Source organism: Nanorana parkeri, unplaced genomic scaffold (assembly GCF_000935625.1).
Source record: "Nanorana parkeri isolate BGI_ZX_2015 unplaced genomic scaffold, ASM93562v1 scaffold24, whole genome shotgun sequence".
Taxonomy (NCBI): domain Eukaryota; kingdom Metazoa; phylum Chordata; class Amphibia; order Anura; family Dicroglossidae; genus Nanorana; species Nanorana parkeri.
In genome coordinates this window covers 1,344,058-1,359,290 of record NW_017306292.1, presented here as the reverse complement: position 1 = coordinate 1,359,290, position 15,233 = coordinate 1,344,058, and the positions used below count along the sequence as shown (strand labels likewise).

The 15,233-nt window shown below is 38.6% G+C and overlaps 1 protein-coding gene across 1 annotated transcript in view; it reads right to left on the bottom strand.

The window, feature by feature from the left end:
- Nucleotides 1–15,233, bottom strand: part of LIMCH1 (LIM and calponin homology domains 1) — a 249,817-nt gene that overhangs the window by 19,911 nt on the left and 214,673 nt on the right. The window contains exons 17-23 of the mRNA XM_018564460.1: nucleotides 12,808–12,934; nucleotides 11,058–11,215; nucleotides 10,564–10,972; nucleotides 6,468–6,698; nucleotides 5,420–5,498; nucleotides 2,970–3,097; nucleotides 379–478 (exon numbers count right to left, since the gene is read on the bottom strand). Coding sequence (XP_018419962.1) covers nucleotides 379–478; nucleotides 2,970–3,097; nucleotides 5,420–5,498; nucleotides 6,468–6,698; nucleotides 10,564–10,972; nucleotides 11,058–11,215; nucleotides 12,808–12,934 — 1,232 coding nt within the window. The remainder of the gene's footprint in view (nucleotides 1–378; nucleotides 479–2,969; nucleotides 3,098–5,419; nucleotides 5,499–6,467; nucleotides 6,699–10,563; nucleotides 10,973–11,057; nucleotides 11,216–12,807; nucleotides 12,935–15,233) is intronic.

Genomic DNA, 15,233 nt, shown 5'->3' with positions numbered 1-15,233 from the left:
ATTTGCCTATTTTATCAAATATCTCAATTTTTGTACAGGTGGGGGTACATTCACATACATAGATTTGCATGTTACCAGAAGCTTTTCCTCAAAATGCATATAAATTAATTTTCCTGTTTTTTCTGAACAGCAATTCTCTGCGTACAAAACAGTTTATGGGTCCCAGCTCGTCTTGGAAATTCACACTTAGCATTTCATTGTGCATTTCATTTTATTTAGTGGAATACACAATACTACATTGTACAGTCAGAAAATATTTTATGTACAAAAGGTAAGAAATGTTTTCAAACACTAAATAGGGTCTGCTATATTATTACACCCCTATAGTGAAGTCCATGTAGGTAAATGGGGTGACCTGCCATCAGAAGGTGTACGCACCATGCTGTTCTTTCCGCAGTGCCTCTTGTTCATGTTCCTGTGTTGTTTTTACTTGATGCAATGCTGTTTCTCTTTCTTCTTTGACGTTGAAATTCAGAGACTGAAAACACAATGAAATACACTGGTAAATATCTCAAATGCAGGCCCACTTTTGAAGACTAAAATCAGTATATAAACACTATGAATCTCAATAAAGTATTTTTTCTTCTACCTCTACCTTTTCCCTTTTTAGGATTGCAATAGTTTTTTTTCAACCTGTAACCTCTATAAAAGCTGGCCATACAGTAGATTTTCCTTTCAACATTCATGTGAAGACTCTCATCCGAACACTCGATAATGCCATCTTTATAAATTGAATTTAAATTTAGCATTCATTTTTGGAATTAATGGAGTATAGCAAACAAAAACCACATTCACTGTTAGAATTCCATTTGTTCAAGAAAAAATTAATCCACCCCCTCCTTCCATTTTTTTCATCACCACAGCCAAAACCAATCACTGGTTTGACCACATTAACCATTTGAGAAATCAAATCGAACTAAGTTTTTCATACTAAGTTCTACTGGTGTTTGTAAATTTGTAAATTCCAAGAGGAATTTGGAAGAGCCAGGATAGCACTGTGACACAAAATGATAAAAAGATAAGCAAATAGCGTTGTAAAATGTGATTTCGGAAGTTATAAAACGTGATTTTGGAGGGGGAGGGTGGAAACAGACTTTTATTTGGATTATTTATAAGAAAAGTGTTGAAACTCACTTAGGCAGTACCTGGAACATATCTTCTATTTAACCATCAGATCCTGCTTTGTATTAAAATTCAACACTAGTCAATTTTGGATAGAAAGGGAACGTTTTGAACCTATGCCAGGTTTTTATTGCTGTGTGCATCCAGGGGACAGGAAGGGAGGAGAACATATCCTACATGACGGCACAGATAGCAATAACTTTTGGACAGTTGTTTTAACCTTTCTCCCCTCTACCATAAATATGTTTGTATTGGAGAGATTACTCTGTCCCAGTGACACAACAGGAAGTGATGAGAAATTTCCCCAAAGGAAATACAAACAGTAATAAAAATCTGACAGATGACCATCGATCAAGCTATAGAAAAAATAAAGGTTTTGGCAGAACTTTACTTTATTCTTTCATAAATGTTATTTGGAATAAATAAGAAGCAATAGGAAGAAATAGCTTGCTACTTGCTACTTTAAACACAATTTTATTTCCTTTTAGTTTTTTCTCTACATATTAAAAGGTAATTTAGAATATATTTTGTGTTATAGGTCACCCCTACATTACAAATAGTATTTACATAATCATACTGTAAGATAGTAATCAACGTTGAGCATACAGGATACACCCAAATGATTTAATTGAAATACCTTGGCCCAAACAAATTGGCAGCGCTGGTCCATGTCTCAGGAGTGCCAACAGTAGCTCCTGTCTGAATGAAGCTGCACACAGTGGTAGCAGCCTTCAATTATAAATAGGTTATAATGGTATAATGGATACAATGTATTTTAATTACTTATACTGTGCACAGATCAAAGGAGTTTCATTTGATCTGCACATAATGTCAGTTCTAGCAACCTCGGAAGTGGGAAAGAAAGTTTTTTAAAAATAGTTACAGTTAACCACTTAAAAATGGCACTGAGATAGTATCTAATCTTGCCAGCGCCATATTAAAATGACAACCGGTCTCAGCGGATCCTGGAGGGGGTACAGGATGGAACTGGCTGTCTTGACAGCTTGGGTCCAGGTCTAAGCCCAAGAGCTGAAATGGTCATCTTCTGAACTTTAGCTCGCTCCATGTTTTGTAACAGAAAGTTTTGGCATAGTGTCTGATGTTTTGCTGGCTGGCTGAAATAGATCACTATTAAAGAGGATCTGGTGCCGCACAGGTAACCCATGAACAAAAAACAAAAACAAATTGTTTAAAAAAAAATACATCAATATATAGGGGTATAAAAGTCTCCTAAATTAAAATGCAAACGTTCCCTTTGAGCTCTGGCATTCTGCTAGGATACATAAAAGTCACACTAATGTGATAACATTTCAACCTCAAACTTTGTTGATTATATTTTGGGGTAAAAATATGAGTTGCCCAAATTATATAAACGTTACGTTTGTAAAAGTCACAGGCAAATGCTTTTTTTCTAATCTTTTGCCATGTATTCCCAATAAAAATACATTGATCCAAATTTGGTAAAAAGTTAAACGGCCTATCTGTCCTGCAAAAAACCCCAAAACATATTATGTTAGGGTAGACTACAAAACCTAAAAGATATAACGTGCAGAACCAAGATATTGCCAAAAGGAAAAACAACCTCTGGGACGCTATGGGATTTAGGGAGAAAAAGGCCTGAGGAGTCAAGTGGACACCCTAATTATCTCTTATTAACTCCCTTCTCCTCCAAGATATTTCTTTGCTTGTTACTTTTTTATATTTAAACTTAAAAAATATAAAAAGTTGTAATAGGTAAGAAAAAGTGTTTTGTTGGGGAGGGATTTATAGCATTCTAAAAGGATTGTGACTGTTTCTTAATGGAGTTCCACTTTAATTGATATAAATGTTATATTCCAATGCATTACCAGTGACTTGGGATCAATCTTTTGTTCCTCTTCTTGGTCTTTCCCATTTACAACAGTTTGAGGTGGTGCAAGAGATGGTGTGAACTCTAAGCTGGTGACAATGGGGTTTTCCTTGTGCTGCTTTGTACCTAGAATCAAGATGTCAAATTTACAGCACACAATCAGACTGTGAAATGGGACAAATGCAATTTACGAAAGTGGCTTAACAGTATAAGTATAGGCCTAACTCCCAAAACTCCATACTTAAATGCAATCATTTAACAGAGATATAGTGTGGAAAATAATTATTTTATCCCCTGCAGATTGTGTAAGTTTGCTCACTTACAAAGAAATTAAAGTTCTATAATTTTTTATCATAGGTGGATTTTAAATGATAGAGACATAATATCAGAAAAAAACACGATATAAATAAGTATATGATCCCCAAGCAAAACATGACTTAGTACTTGGTGGAGAAACCCTTGTTGGCGAGCACAGAGGTAAGATGTTTCTTGTAGTTGGTTACCAGGTTTGCACACATCGCAGGAGGGATTTTGGTCCACTCTTCTTTACAGATCTTCTCGAAATCCTTAAGGTTTCTTGGCTGTTGCTTTGCAACTCGAAGTTTCAGCTCCCTCCATACATTTTCTATAGGATTAAGGTCTGGAGACTGGCTAGGCCACTCCATGACCTTAAAGTGACATTAAAGTCAAAAATGTTTTTCCCTCCCCCCAATGTTAATGTTAGCACTTACCTTAAATTAGGTTTCTTAATCCGATCTTCCTCTTCTTTCCTGATGTTTTCATCTGTCCCTCCAGCGGTGCGGCGGCTCTCCGATCTAGCGCTTACTCCTCTCTGCTTACAGGCACTTCCGATACAGCGGTGTCTGCATGCGGGTGCATGTATCCATAGACTTACCTTGCGTCTCTGCTCGCCTCCTGCCCCAGAATCCAAACTGCGCATGCGCCCGCCCCAAAATGCTTAGCGGCCGCCCGAGCAGTTTCGGATTCTCGGGTGGGAGCGGCGACGAAAACAGGGTTAGTTTAAACCGCTTTTGAAGCTGGGTTTAAAAAAAAAAACAAAAAACGTTTTGCCTATATCTACTGCATGCTAGCAGTAGATATAGGCACAAAAACGGAGGGTTTAGAACCCCTTTAATGTGCTTCTTCTTGAGCCACTGCTTTGTTGCCTTAGCGATATGCTTTGGGTCACTGTCATGCTGAAAGACCCATCTACGATACTTCTTCAGTGTTCTGTCTGAAGGAAGTAGGCTCTCATCCAAGATTTTACAATACATTGCCCAGTCCATTGGCCCCTCAATGCAGCAAACTCGGCCTGTACCTTTAGCAGAGAAACAGTCCCAAAGCATAATGTTTCCAGCTCTGTGCTTGACTGTAGTGATGATGTTCTTAGGGTCATAGTCAGCATTTTTCTTCCTCCAAACATGGTGAGTCGAGTTCATGACAAAAAGCTCAATTTTGGTCTCATCTGACCACAGCACTTTCTCCCAATCCTTCTCTGAATCATTTAGATGTTCATTGGCAAGCTTCAGACGGGCCTGTACATGTGCCCTCTTGAGGAGGGGGACCTTGTGGGCGCTGCAGGATCTCAATCCATGGCGGTGTATTGTGTTACCAATGGTTTGTTTGGTGACTGTGGTCCCAACTGCCTTGAGATCATTCACAAGGTCCTCCCGTGTAGTTCTGGGCTGATCCCTCACTTTCTCATGATCATCCTTACTCCATGCATGGAGTTCCAGACCGAGGGCGATTGATGGTTATTTTGTATTCCTTCCATTTGCGAATAATCACTCCAACTGTTTCCTGCTCACCAAGCTTCTTGCTGATAGTCTTGTAGGCAATTCCAGCCTTGTGAAGGTCTACAATCTTGTCCCTAACGTCCTTCGACAGCTCTTTGGTCTTGCCCATGGTGGTGAGGTTTGAATGGAAGAAAGAGATTTTGTGGACAGGTGTCTTTTATATACACGACGAGTTGTCGTTAGGAGCACCTTCTTAAATTGACAGGACTAATCTGTGTACCACATAGCCAGTATGTGGGAGCAAGAATTATTGTTGGTTGGTAGGGGATCAAATACTTATTTTACTCACTGAACTTCAACTCAATTTAATCATGTGTTTTTTTCTGGATTTTTGGTTGATATTCTGTCTCTATCATTTAAAATATGCCTATGATAAAAATTATAGACCTTTCATTTCTTTGTAAGTGGGCAAAGCTACAAAATCTGCAGGGGGTCAAATAATTATTTTTCCCACAGTATGCGCCTTTTATTGTACCTAACATCTCAGAGTGCCTATTACTTTTAGATGACTCTGACAGTGCTTGACCTGCATATAATATAATTTTATCCAGATGGTTTATGAAATGGTATTGACTAGATAAACCAATATGTAGAAATGGGCCTAGAAGGCATAGTTTACGAAACACCAACAACTGGGCAGACATCAACCAACCTTCAGCTGACGGTCCTGTGTGGAAAGATGAATCTCTTCCATCTACAACATCATTGTGATTTCTTTCTTCAGGCAAAATCTAAAAAAAAGAAAAAGAAAGGCAAACCGGAGGTTGAAATCATGATGGATACGTTTTACCACTCACACAATCGTGATGATTTTACATAACCAATGTATGATAAAAATAACAACACTTAACGGGACACCTGAAGGTAGCCTCAGACATGTGATGTCTGTTCCAGCTAATATACGGAATATTAATCAACAATCTATATGTCTGTTGGGTAAACATTGCCCTTAGGCACTGTCAGGTTGACCTGTCTTGGTGAACCTCCAGATTTGTGACAAGTTTTTTAAAAACTTCTGTTTCTTTTGAGAACAGACTTGTGCCAGGGTTGGTTGATTGTGCTCCTCCCTCTCTTTGCAGCTGACCTGAACATGCATGCTATCTGTCAACATACATATCATGTCCAACCACTAGCTACTTGTCTAGCTGAATTCAGACAAAATGTAGACTGGTCTGGTTAGATACTATAAGGCAACTTCCAAACCCTTTTCTTCTCTCCACCATTATGGCAGTGATAAGCCAATACCACAGTTCATTGCCAACTCTGTGTGTATAATAAGAAGAACTGTTTGATGGCTGTGTGACTGAAGAAGTAAAGCTGAAAAAAAATCCAATGCATTAAGAATTTGATGTAGCAAGAAAAATTCTAAACTTCTGCATAGTTTATAACAAGGGTAAGAAACCTCAGCACTCCAGCTGTGGTGAAACTACAAATCCTATAATGCTTCTGCCTCTAGGCAGTTACAGTATGCTTGTGGCTGTCAGCATCTTGCAGTGCCTCAAGGGACCTGTAGTTTCACAAGACCTGGAGTTCCAAGCTTGCATATCCCTGGTTTAGAAAAAGAGCAGTATACCCAGCCTGAAGCACCCAACCAGAATTTTGCTTTTTTATATTACAAGAAAGAATGAGTTTGATTTGTTGCTGGTAGCAACACGACTCTCGAGCTCTTTCTGTTTAAAAACCATCCTCTTTGTCCTTACTTCTTTGTGCTTGACAGAGTTCTGTACATTCGGCTTTTTCAAACTAAGTTCAATGGAGGATGCATCCGGCTCCACCACTACTGCTTGTACATCCACTCTGGCTACACCTTCAAACATCTGCGATCTGGTCAGTGAGGGAACAAACATTTGATGTGTTGCACTTGATCCCATTTCTTTGTGTTCCTCTGTGCCATTCATCGCCTCTCCGTTCATACTCACTTTTCCATCTACCTACAGAAATAAAACGAAAGAGCTTAGTTTTTCTTTTGTTAAGAAACAAAAATAAAAGGAAGAGAAAGGAAAACCACTTGGATAGAATACCTCTTTCTGCTTGGGTAGTACTCTTGGGTAGGTAGAGTGTCACTTTATAAAATGGATATACTTCCTTGTTTTTTATATCTTTTTCAAACTTTACCTATTGAAATATCTACCTCTTTTTCCATCAGAATCGTTCAGCATTGACTAAATATATATGGGCAGGACGCCCCCCTAGATTAGCATATAATATTCTTATTAAAAGGAAAGAAGCAGGTGGATTGGCTCTTCCAGATTTGAGAATATATTATTCTACGGTATTAGCCCATATACTGGATTGAAAGTTTAATGGTATGAACAAGATATAGGTCACTCTGGAGAAAGAGATTTCTCCTATTCTCCCATTCTCAATACCATGGATAAAGCCTGAGTTGCGACCCCCGAGACATGTTCTTCCCTTTTGTATGTCTCCTCTTCTGAAGGCGTGGGACTATCTGGTAAAGGAAATGTGGATTTCTACTAATGTGGGACCCATGACTCCTATCATGGGAAACCTAGTGTTTAAACTGGGGGAGTCAATTAGAAAAAAATGTCAATGGCCTAGCTGTTCACCCTCACCTATAATGGATGCGCTCACACCAACATACTTGAAGCCAATGACCTCTATTATGCCTGTACAAATGCATAAATATAACTTGTGGCTTTAGTATCTTCAGCTTAGAGCCCTGCATAATAGCTTGCAGGAGATAGCTCAGTTACATAGACCATTGACTTGGTTTGAAAATTTTTGTTGTCAGAAAGAGGGACTAACCCATGTGATCTCTATACTATACCACAATATAATGAAGGCACGATTTCCTTCAAGGCCTTATTTTATTTCAGCATGGGAGAAAGATCTACAAATCTCCTTGACTAATGAGGAAGTGCAAACATCTTTTATATTAACTCATAGGATATATATTGCCTCTTCATATCAAGAGAAGGGGTATAAGATCTTATCTCGTTGGTAAAGATGTCCGACCCTCCTACATAGAATTTTTCCGTCAAAATCATCAATGTGCTGGAGATGTGGGAGTGCAGAGGGAACTTATCTCCATGTATGGTGGAACTGTGAACATATAATGCCTTTTTGGAAATATGTTTTTAAAATATGTAATCAGGTAACTGGCGCTGCTCCATCACCAAAAATAGCCCTTTTTTCAATTTTCTCAGGCTCGATATCCAGAAATAAAAAGGATCTTCTTAGATTCTTTGTGGCAGTAGCAAGAATACTAATTCCACCATATTGGAACACACAGAGAGTTCCAAATATCAAGGAATGGGCTGTGGAATTAAGTAAGATTCACAGATATGAGGAATTAACGGCACATATTAATGAACGATATTCTCAGTGGGAGTATATGTGGAAACCCTGGAATAGGTATAAGGATACGAATGCATGTGGAGTCTTATAATAAAGGGAGGAGTTTAATTTACGGTAGAGAAAAACATAAGAGCTATTTTAAGCAATATGGTAGTATAAAGGAAAAACAGGATTATAGGTTATCATTAGTATAGTGGAGACTATAGATGGGAGAGGAGGAGGATTGGGAGGAGAGATATAAGGGTGGGAATATATAAATATATATAAAGGTATAATATCAGATTTTTGCAGCTTTTCTTACAGATAAGTGTTGGAAAGATAGTGAATTGGGTGAGAAATAAATATTATGGGTGATATAATGAGATGCCCAATATGTATATGTATATGTATCTGCAAGGATACGTGAAATAGGGTTGTGCCTATCTAATGTATGTTATCTATGAAATCAATAAAATTGTATTATATATACCTCTTTCTGGGATATAAAACACTATCAGAAGTCAACAGAGTTCTGTTCCAATATAAAGCCTGAAAACTGCAAACACTCCAATCATATTTGCAAATTGTCCTTTCAGTACAAAATACGTATATACCAGCACTGAGGTAATTCTACTGATCTATAAGGTAAAGCATTTGCTGCATAGAAAACATTTCAGAAAAACAATAATCATATAATGCAATTAATATTCTGCATGCACGTTGTGAACAGAACATTTATTATTTGAAACTAGAAAATCCAGGATATGAATTGTGACTATTAATCTACTATTACCCAAAAATAAGAGTCGCACTAGAGATAGCATAGCAGACAGAGTAGAAAGCTTGTAATAAGAAAAATCAGTATTGGCCCATATCCTAAAGAGGAACTGAGCTCTGGAAGCTGTGCCCCCAAAAAGGGAAGGCAGAGAGCAAAGGACTAATCACCATTAGGCATGAGTGCTGGTTCAGAATGAACCTGGTCCCAACTTGAGCTTCTACGAACCCATAGGATCAAATATAGCAATGTGGCCATATAAGGTCAATGACATCACAGCATCCAGCCCTTTTGCTTATGTTCCCTGGCTGCAGATTATTGGACAGCTGCAGAAGGAGCTCCTTCTATTTTCAGAGGAACTCCTTCCATGTTTGGAAGCTCAACCCTTGCCACCAGTATTGCCTGATCTTCCTGCAGCAGATCTTTTCCCCATCACTGCCTTACCATGCTACTTTCTATACTGCTTCTCTGTTCAGAAGTAACCATCTTGGTAGAGGCATTCCCATGTCAGAGCATCAAGCAAGAGCAACAGTGAGCACCACAGTAGTGACCATCACCACATCTTACTCTAAATCTCACAAGACTAGCAGTCAGGGGTAAAAGTGCCTTACATTCACACTACAGATTTACAGGTATGATACTGTAGCCACAGAAGAGTCTAGGCACACTCACATTCTATACCAAGAAGTGCATTGCTATTTTTCAGGAGGGATTTCAGACAAGAGAACAGCTTAGGCACAATTAACATTATTAAGTGTTTCCTATACCATAGCAAAGCGTTCTTGGTTCTGTTCCACTTTAAGCTCTGTAACTGTTGCTTTACATACCCTTTTACTTGATTGCCATTTCCATGGTACTACCTAGCATAGTTATACCCTTACTGGCTCTTTACAGATTACATTGTCAACAAGCCCACCAGAACAGCTAGGCAATCATGGTCTATCTTTCTCTAGCATTCTATCCATCAATGGTAAATATCAAGGTTCCCTCGTTGTATTTGTCTAAACAATCCTGCACCCCTCTGTCCTTTAAGGTCCCTGTGCAGTAAAGAGGTAAAATCTCCATCCCTGGAGGGGTGATTACTGTGTATGGCTGTGGGGCGCAGTCAGGCTAATCTATGTGACTATGGATGGAGTAGAGAGCTCTTGGTGGTTTTTATCTTTCATCTAATGAATATGGTCAGCATTTGAAAATTGCATCCCAAGCAAAGACTAAAATACTCCTGAGATATTGCCAGGATAGAATAAACTTGTAAATAACTAAAAGTGCAGATGTTATATATCAAATAATTAAAGCCCAACTACTGTCCACACTGCCTTTTTTTATTGCTTTTGGATAGACTTTTGTAAACAAGTGTCTTCTGTCTGTCAACTTGTCTGTGACTCCTAGAAGGGAGATTTCACCCCATGTCCCAGTAACAGTAGGACAAGAATTGAAGGAGTGGTTGTAACTAGGAAAGAAAAATTTACACACAGCAATAATAACTTGGCAGGGGTTCTAATCCTTCCCAACTTACTGAAAAAGGTATTTCATTGTAGTCTGTTTCCCATCTGGAGATTTTACATGACTTCCTGTCTGGCAAGGAAGTAAATGAAAATCTGCCTAATAGCAATGCAGACCACAATTAAAATCTGACATACGTTCTATACCTTTCATACTCAACAGTGGCTCCTTAATATTAATGTTTGCCATTTTTATGCTTAGTGCAGTTCATGTTTTCTTACCTTGAATGCTTTGAGAACATGCTGTGTATTTCTAGGCTGGGAATAAGGCTTGGGTGTTAACATAGGCACTGCCTTTGAAACCACACTTTTTGTTGGTGATGTAGGACCCAGGGGTGCTTTAAAATCTGATTCAGAGGTTGGAGATATAGTTGCTTCTACTGTAGAAGTAAACTTTGGAGAAGGCAATGACTCCTGTCTCAGATACTTCAATGGGTTGGGGTCCTCAGATGAGGCGAGTAAGCCAGGCTCCACTGAATGGCTTCTCTCCAGAATTTTTGGCATCACTAAACGTTCAAGAACAGCTTCACTTATGGTAAACCTCTCAATGTATTTCTGCAGTATCTTCTCTGCTTCCTCTTTTGTCCTGGCACCTTTGTAAGCTTCATGCAATTCTTTCTCTCTTTGTTCTCTGTGGCAGAGATAAAAAGAAAATATAAGACCATGCCAAGAAATCTTTTTACTACACTACGCAGTTACTGCAGCTGAAAACCTACTTTTCCTCTACTATTTCTTTGTAAGTTTTTATGCTTTTCCTTCTTTCACTCAAGTCGGGTTCCCCACTAAGTAACCTTTCCATCTTTTTTCTTTCTGCTTCTTTCTGTAGCAAGTCTTGTGATGCACTTCTCCTGCGGGTCTTCCACCGTGCCAGGTCCTAAACAACAAAGACAGCACAATATTAATTCCAAGATGGAAGACACGTAGCCTGACCGACTAATAAATGCAAACTATAAAAGGTAAACAAAAATTACACACTATCAATCATAAATCTAAAGTCTTATTAGGCATCATATACAATTCACAAAGGCAGTGTACAGAGGAAGTTCAATGTCCAGCAACCAATTAACTGGAAGATATGTCAGATGATGGTAAAAAGAATTCTCATTACCTTCTATGACTTAATACACTTTAACATGCTTATTCCACAAGACAATAAGGTACCAACATTTCCCTCCTTTTGCCAGTATGGTGCTAACCACATCCTAATGACTGGCCTTTTCTGATGCTTAAAGATTTTCCACGTTATTGATGTTTACCTTGTATTATCTGAACACATCTTCTGAGACACATTCAGCATTTGCCAAGCAGGCAGGGTACAGCAAAATCTTCAGTACAAAGCATCCCCAACATATTTTGGACCTCATCTCAGAAATGGTGTGATGGTAATAAACAGAAAGACTAAGATAAACCTGCATTGTGCATATACACTGTGTGCGCAGTTTGATGGTTCGATGGTTTGATGGTTCTGTGATCACGACACAATTTCTTAGCAATTTCAAGAGTGCTGCATCCCTCTGAAAGACTTTTTACAATTTTTGACTTTTCAGTCAGTCAAATTTTATTTTTGGCCCATTGTGCCTGAGGAAAAGAAGCTGCCTAATCGTTATGCCCACCTTCATATAGGGTATTGATCTCCTAAGGCCACACCCTCCCTCATTACACAAATACACATCACCTGATATGCTTAAACCCAATAAGCCTTCAAGTTTATACAGCTTGGAATTAGGACAATAAGCATAAAAATGGTGATTTGGTCAAAATACTCACTTGCCTAATAATTGTGCACACAGTATATAGTGTCTTACTGTACTAAGGCATCATGCTATGTTTGCGGGTACTACATATGACCTACTAGTCAATAATTAATTCACCAATCAGTGATAAGCATTATCCTAGCACTGCCACTGTCCATTACTACTCATATTAGGTGAAAAAGGGACAAGTGTCTACATGCATGCACTCCAGCAATGGCTGCATGAAATTTCTCAGGGCATAATGACAAGAGTGGCCAATACTATGTATTGAAACTGCCACATGCAGTCATAATTGGAAACCTGTGTGATATGGGGGGACAATGCAGGTGCATAACTGGGAAACAGGGAGTTTTTTCACCCTATAACAAGAAGTGCCTAAACAAGACCATCAGACAGAATTACGAGGTATTATTTTAATGAAAGCTGCAAATTTAAAAAGATTGAAAATTACTTTTGAAATTACATTACCACACTAAAGCTTATTTGAAGGGTTTATGAATGGGTTCACTTTAACCAGTTCAGTACTAAAATCTGTATATCTCTCGGGGACCAGAACAATCTTTACAGGTTCTCAGAGAGTGAACTGACTTCACTGGTTCCTCCTCCTGCACCTTGCTTCCCTTATGTGCTGAAAATCAGTAACATGTATTTATAAACACACACACATAGCATCTTTTAGCCAGTGGCTGGAACCATCAGTAGAACTACCTACATCCTGCCATGTATCATCCTCCTCCTTCAGCAGATCATTGACAAACTGCAAGTGTTCATGGTGAGCTCTGCTGTGGGGCAGCATACTTCCCTCCTCTTCATATCTCATATCGCACATGCTCACACTCCTGAAGAATACAAAAAAAAAACCCCACAGTTACTATCTATTTTCATTTGATGTATTCTGGAGAATGACCACAAGATGGCACTCCATGCAATCATTTAGTAGAATGCTATAAATCCGAGTTTCCATATTTTCCCTATCAGAGCAGACATTACAGAGAATGCATTTTTAGCAGAACAGTTCTAAAATACATGCATGTGTTTTTCCAATGGTATGTATCTTATGATTAAAAAAAGCCCTGCATCTCAAAGTTGATTTTATTATGTACTGTATATACCGGGGATAATTACCTTTTGCTTTAGATAGATAGATAGATAGATAAGCAATACAAGCAATCACAAGTCAGATTTCTCATTTGTACACACAAATGTGACCGGCGACTAGAAAAGGACTAATACAATTATTTCTATGTCACATCCATTTATAGTAGCTGATATACTATACTACTACTATAAATGCATTTGTTATTCATCTAAGGAACTGTAAACAGAGAAAGAACCATTACTCAAAACATAGAACTCCAGCAATATCTTTGTTTCTCCTTCTAGACTGCACTAATTAAATAACCACAGACATGTGAAAGGCTCCAGGGTAAAAGCTCTACTGAAAAGTAACGAGGAATAATTGGCTTTGCTAAACTTACAAGCTGAAGTCTTCCAACTCTGCCCCAGCATTCAGAGAGATACATCCCTGCAACTATACCCTTCAGCTGGTACAATTTCACATTGCATAAAACAATCACACGTTTAGGCTGGCAGACCAGACTGACAGATTCTGCCACTGCAAATTAAGCAGCAGTATCAGGAATGCAGAATTCAGTCATGAATTAAAAAAAATAAGACTTTGTAAGGCCAACAGGGCTCTCTGCATTCTGGGACAAACATCTCACCTGATCTGCAGGTAATCATACCATGTACGATTACCTGCAGACAGCCGCGGTCACCCTGTCAATTACTTCAGTGGCCACAGTTGCTGCATCTGTGAAGACACACTGGGGATTCCTGCTGCACTTCAATACTACCGAGACATACAGAGCTTAATGTACAGATGGGCTTCATGTACATACAGAGCTTAATGTACAGATGGGCTTCATGTACATACCTATAAGAATTTAAAAGGGACATGGACACAAATTAAAGGAGTTGTGTTCTGTCGTTTTATTGTTTATTGCCAAAAGACATTATATTGTTGGCAATACAAATGTCATATGTACTGCTTCTCATTCCTGTCATTATATAAAGATTATAGAAAAGAAGAGAAAAATCTTGAGGGCTTAAAGCAGAACTCCACACAGGAATAAAAGACACAAATCAATGCAGTTCCGTTTTAATTAGTACATAATTAAATGTATTTTTAAATGCAAGAAGTGTATGTACTGAATGGGACTTGGTATCAGCCTCTTGCATTCGCTTTACAGCAGAGCTCAGAAAGGCGGAGGGAGAACCAGCATAATGAGTAAATCAGGTGGGCTGCAGTGCAAAGGGCATGCTAACAGGATGAAGGAATGACAGAGAGAGGAGTTCAGCAGTGTGCTGCGTCTCCTTTTACTGTCTAATCACTGGTGGGGTGGGGTAGGGGGGAAACACGTAAATGAAGGTGTGGCACAGCTGTGCAAATCTCAGAACTGGATGTATAGAAATATACATTTATTGGCAGGTTACAGCTACCTTTTATGTATTTCATCTGTGTTTTAGGCTGCTTGCCTTATGCTTAAAGCTCAACTCCAGGCAAAGTGCAAAATTGATGTTTGCAGTGCACTTTACTATGGTAGGACTATATATATATATATATATCGCTGCTGAATAAATCTCTAATTGGTATGAGTATGCAATACACCCTAGACTGCCCTGAATTCAAAACATGGTTAGCTCTTATGATTATATTTACACTGGTATATAAAGAGAACAATACGCCCATAACATTTTTTATTTTGTTACACACCTTTCACTCAAATGTTTATTTTTTTGATCATATGGAAAACTCTAAACTTATACAGTGCTCACTCAGAGTCTTGACATTCTGGTTGGTGGCTACCACCTACTATTTGCTGGGCACACTGGTATATGTTTCTTTCACAACAGGACCTATTTTAAGCCTCAGCCTACTTAATGTAAGCAATGTGGCTTAGAATTCCACAGATCCACCACTGTGGTTCTCTAATAATCTCCTTTGAATTTCTTTTTGAAAACAAAAGATGATTGCTTTGCAGAACAGTTTACTTGTTCATCATCATCCCCTTAAAATTGCATACAATCTCTTATTTCCTGTACATCAAACAGGTCACACAAATAATGGCACTGCTA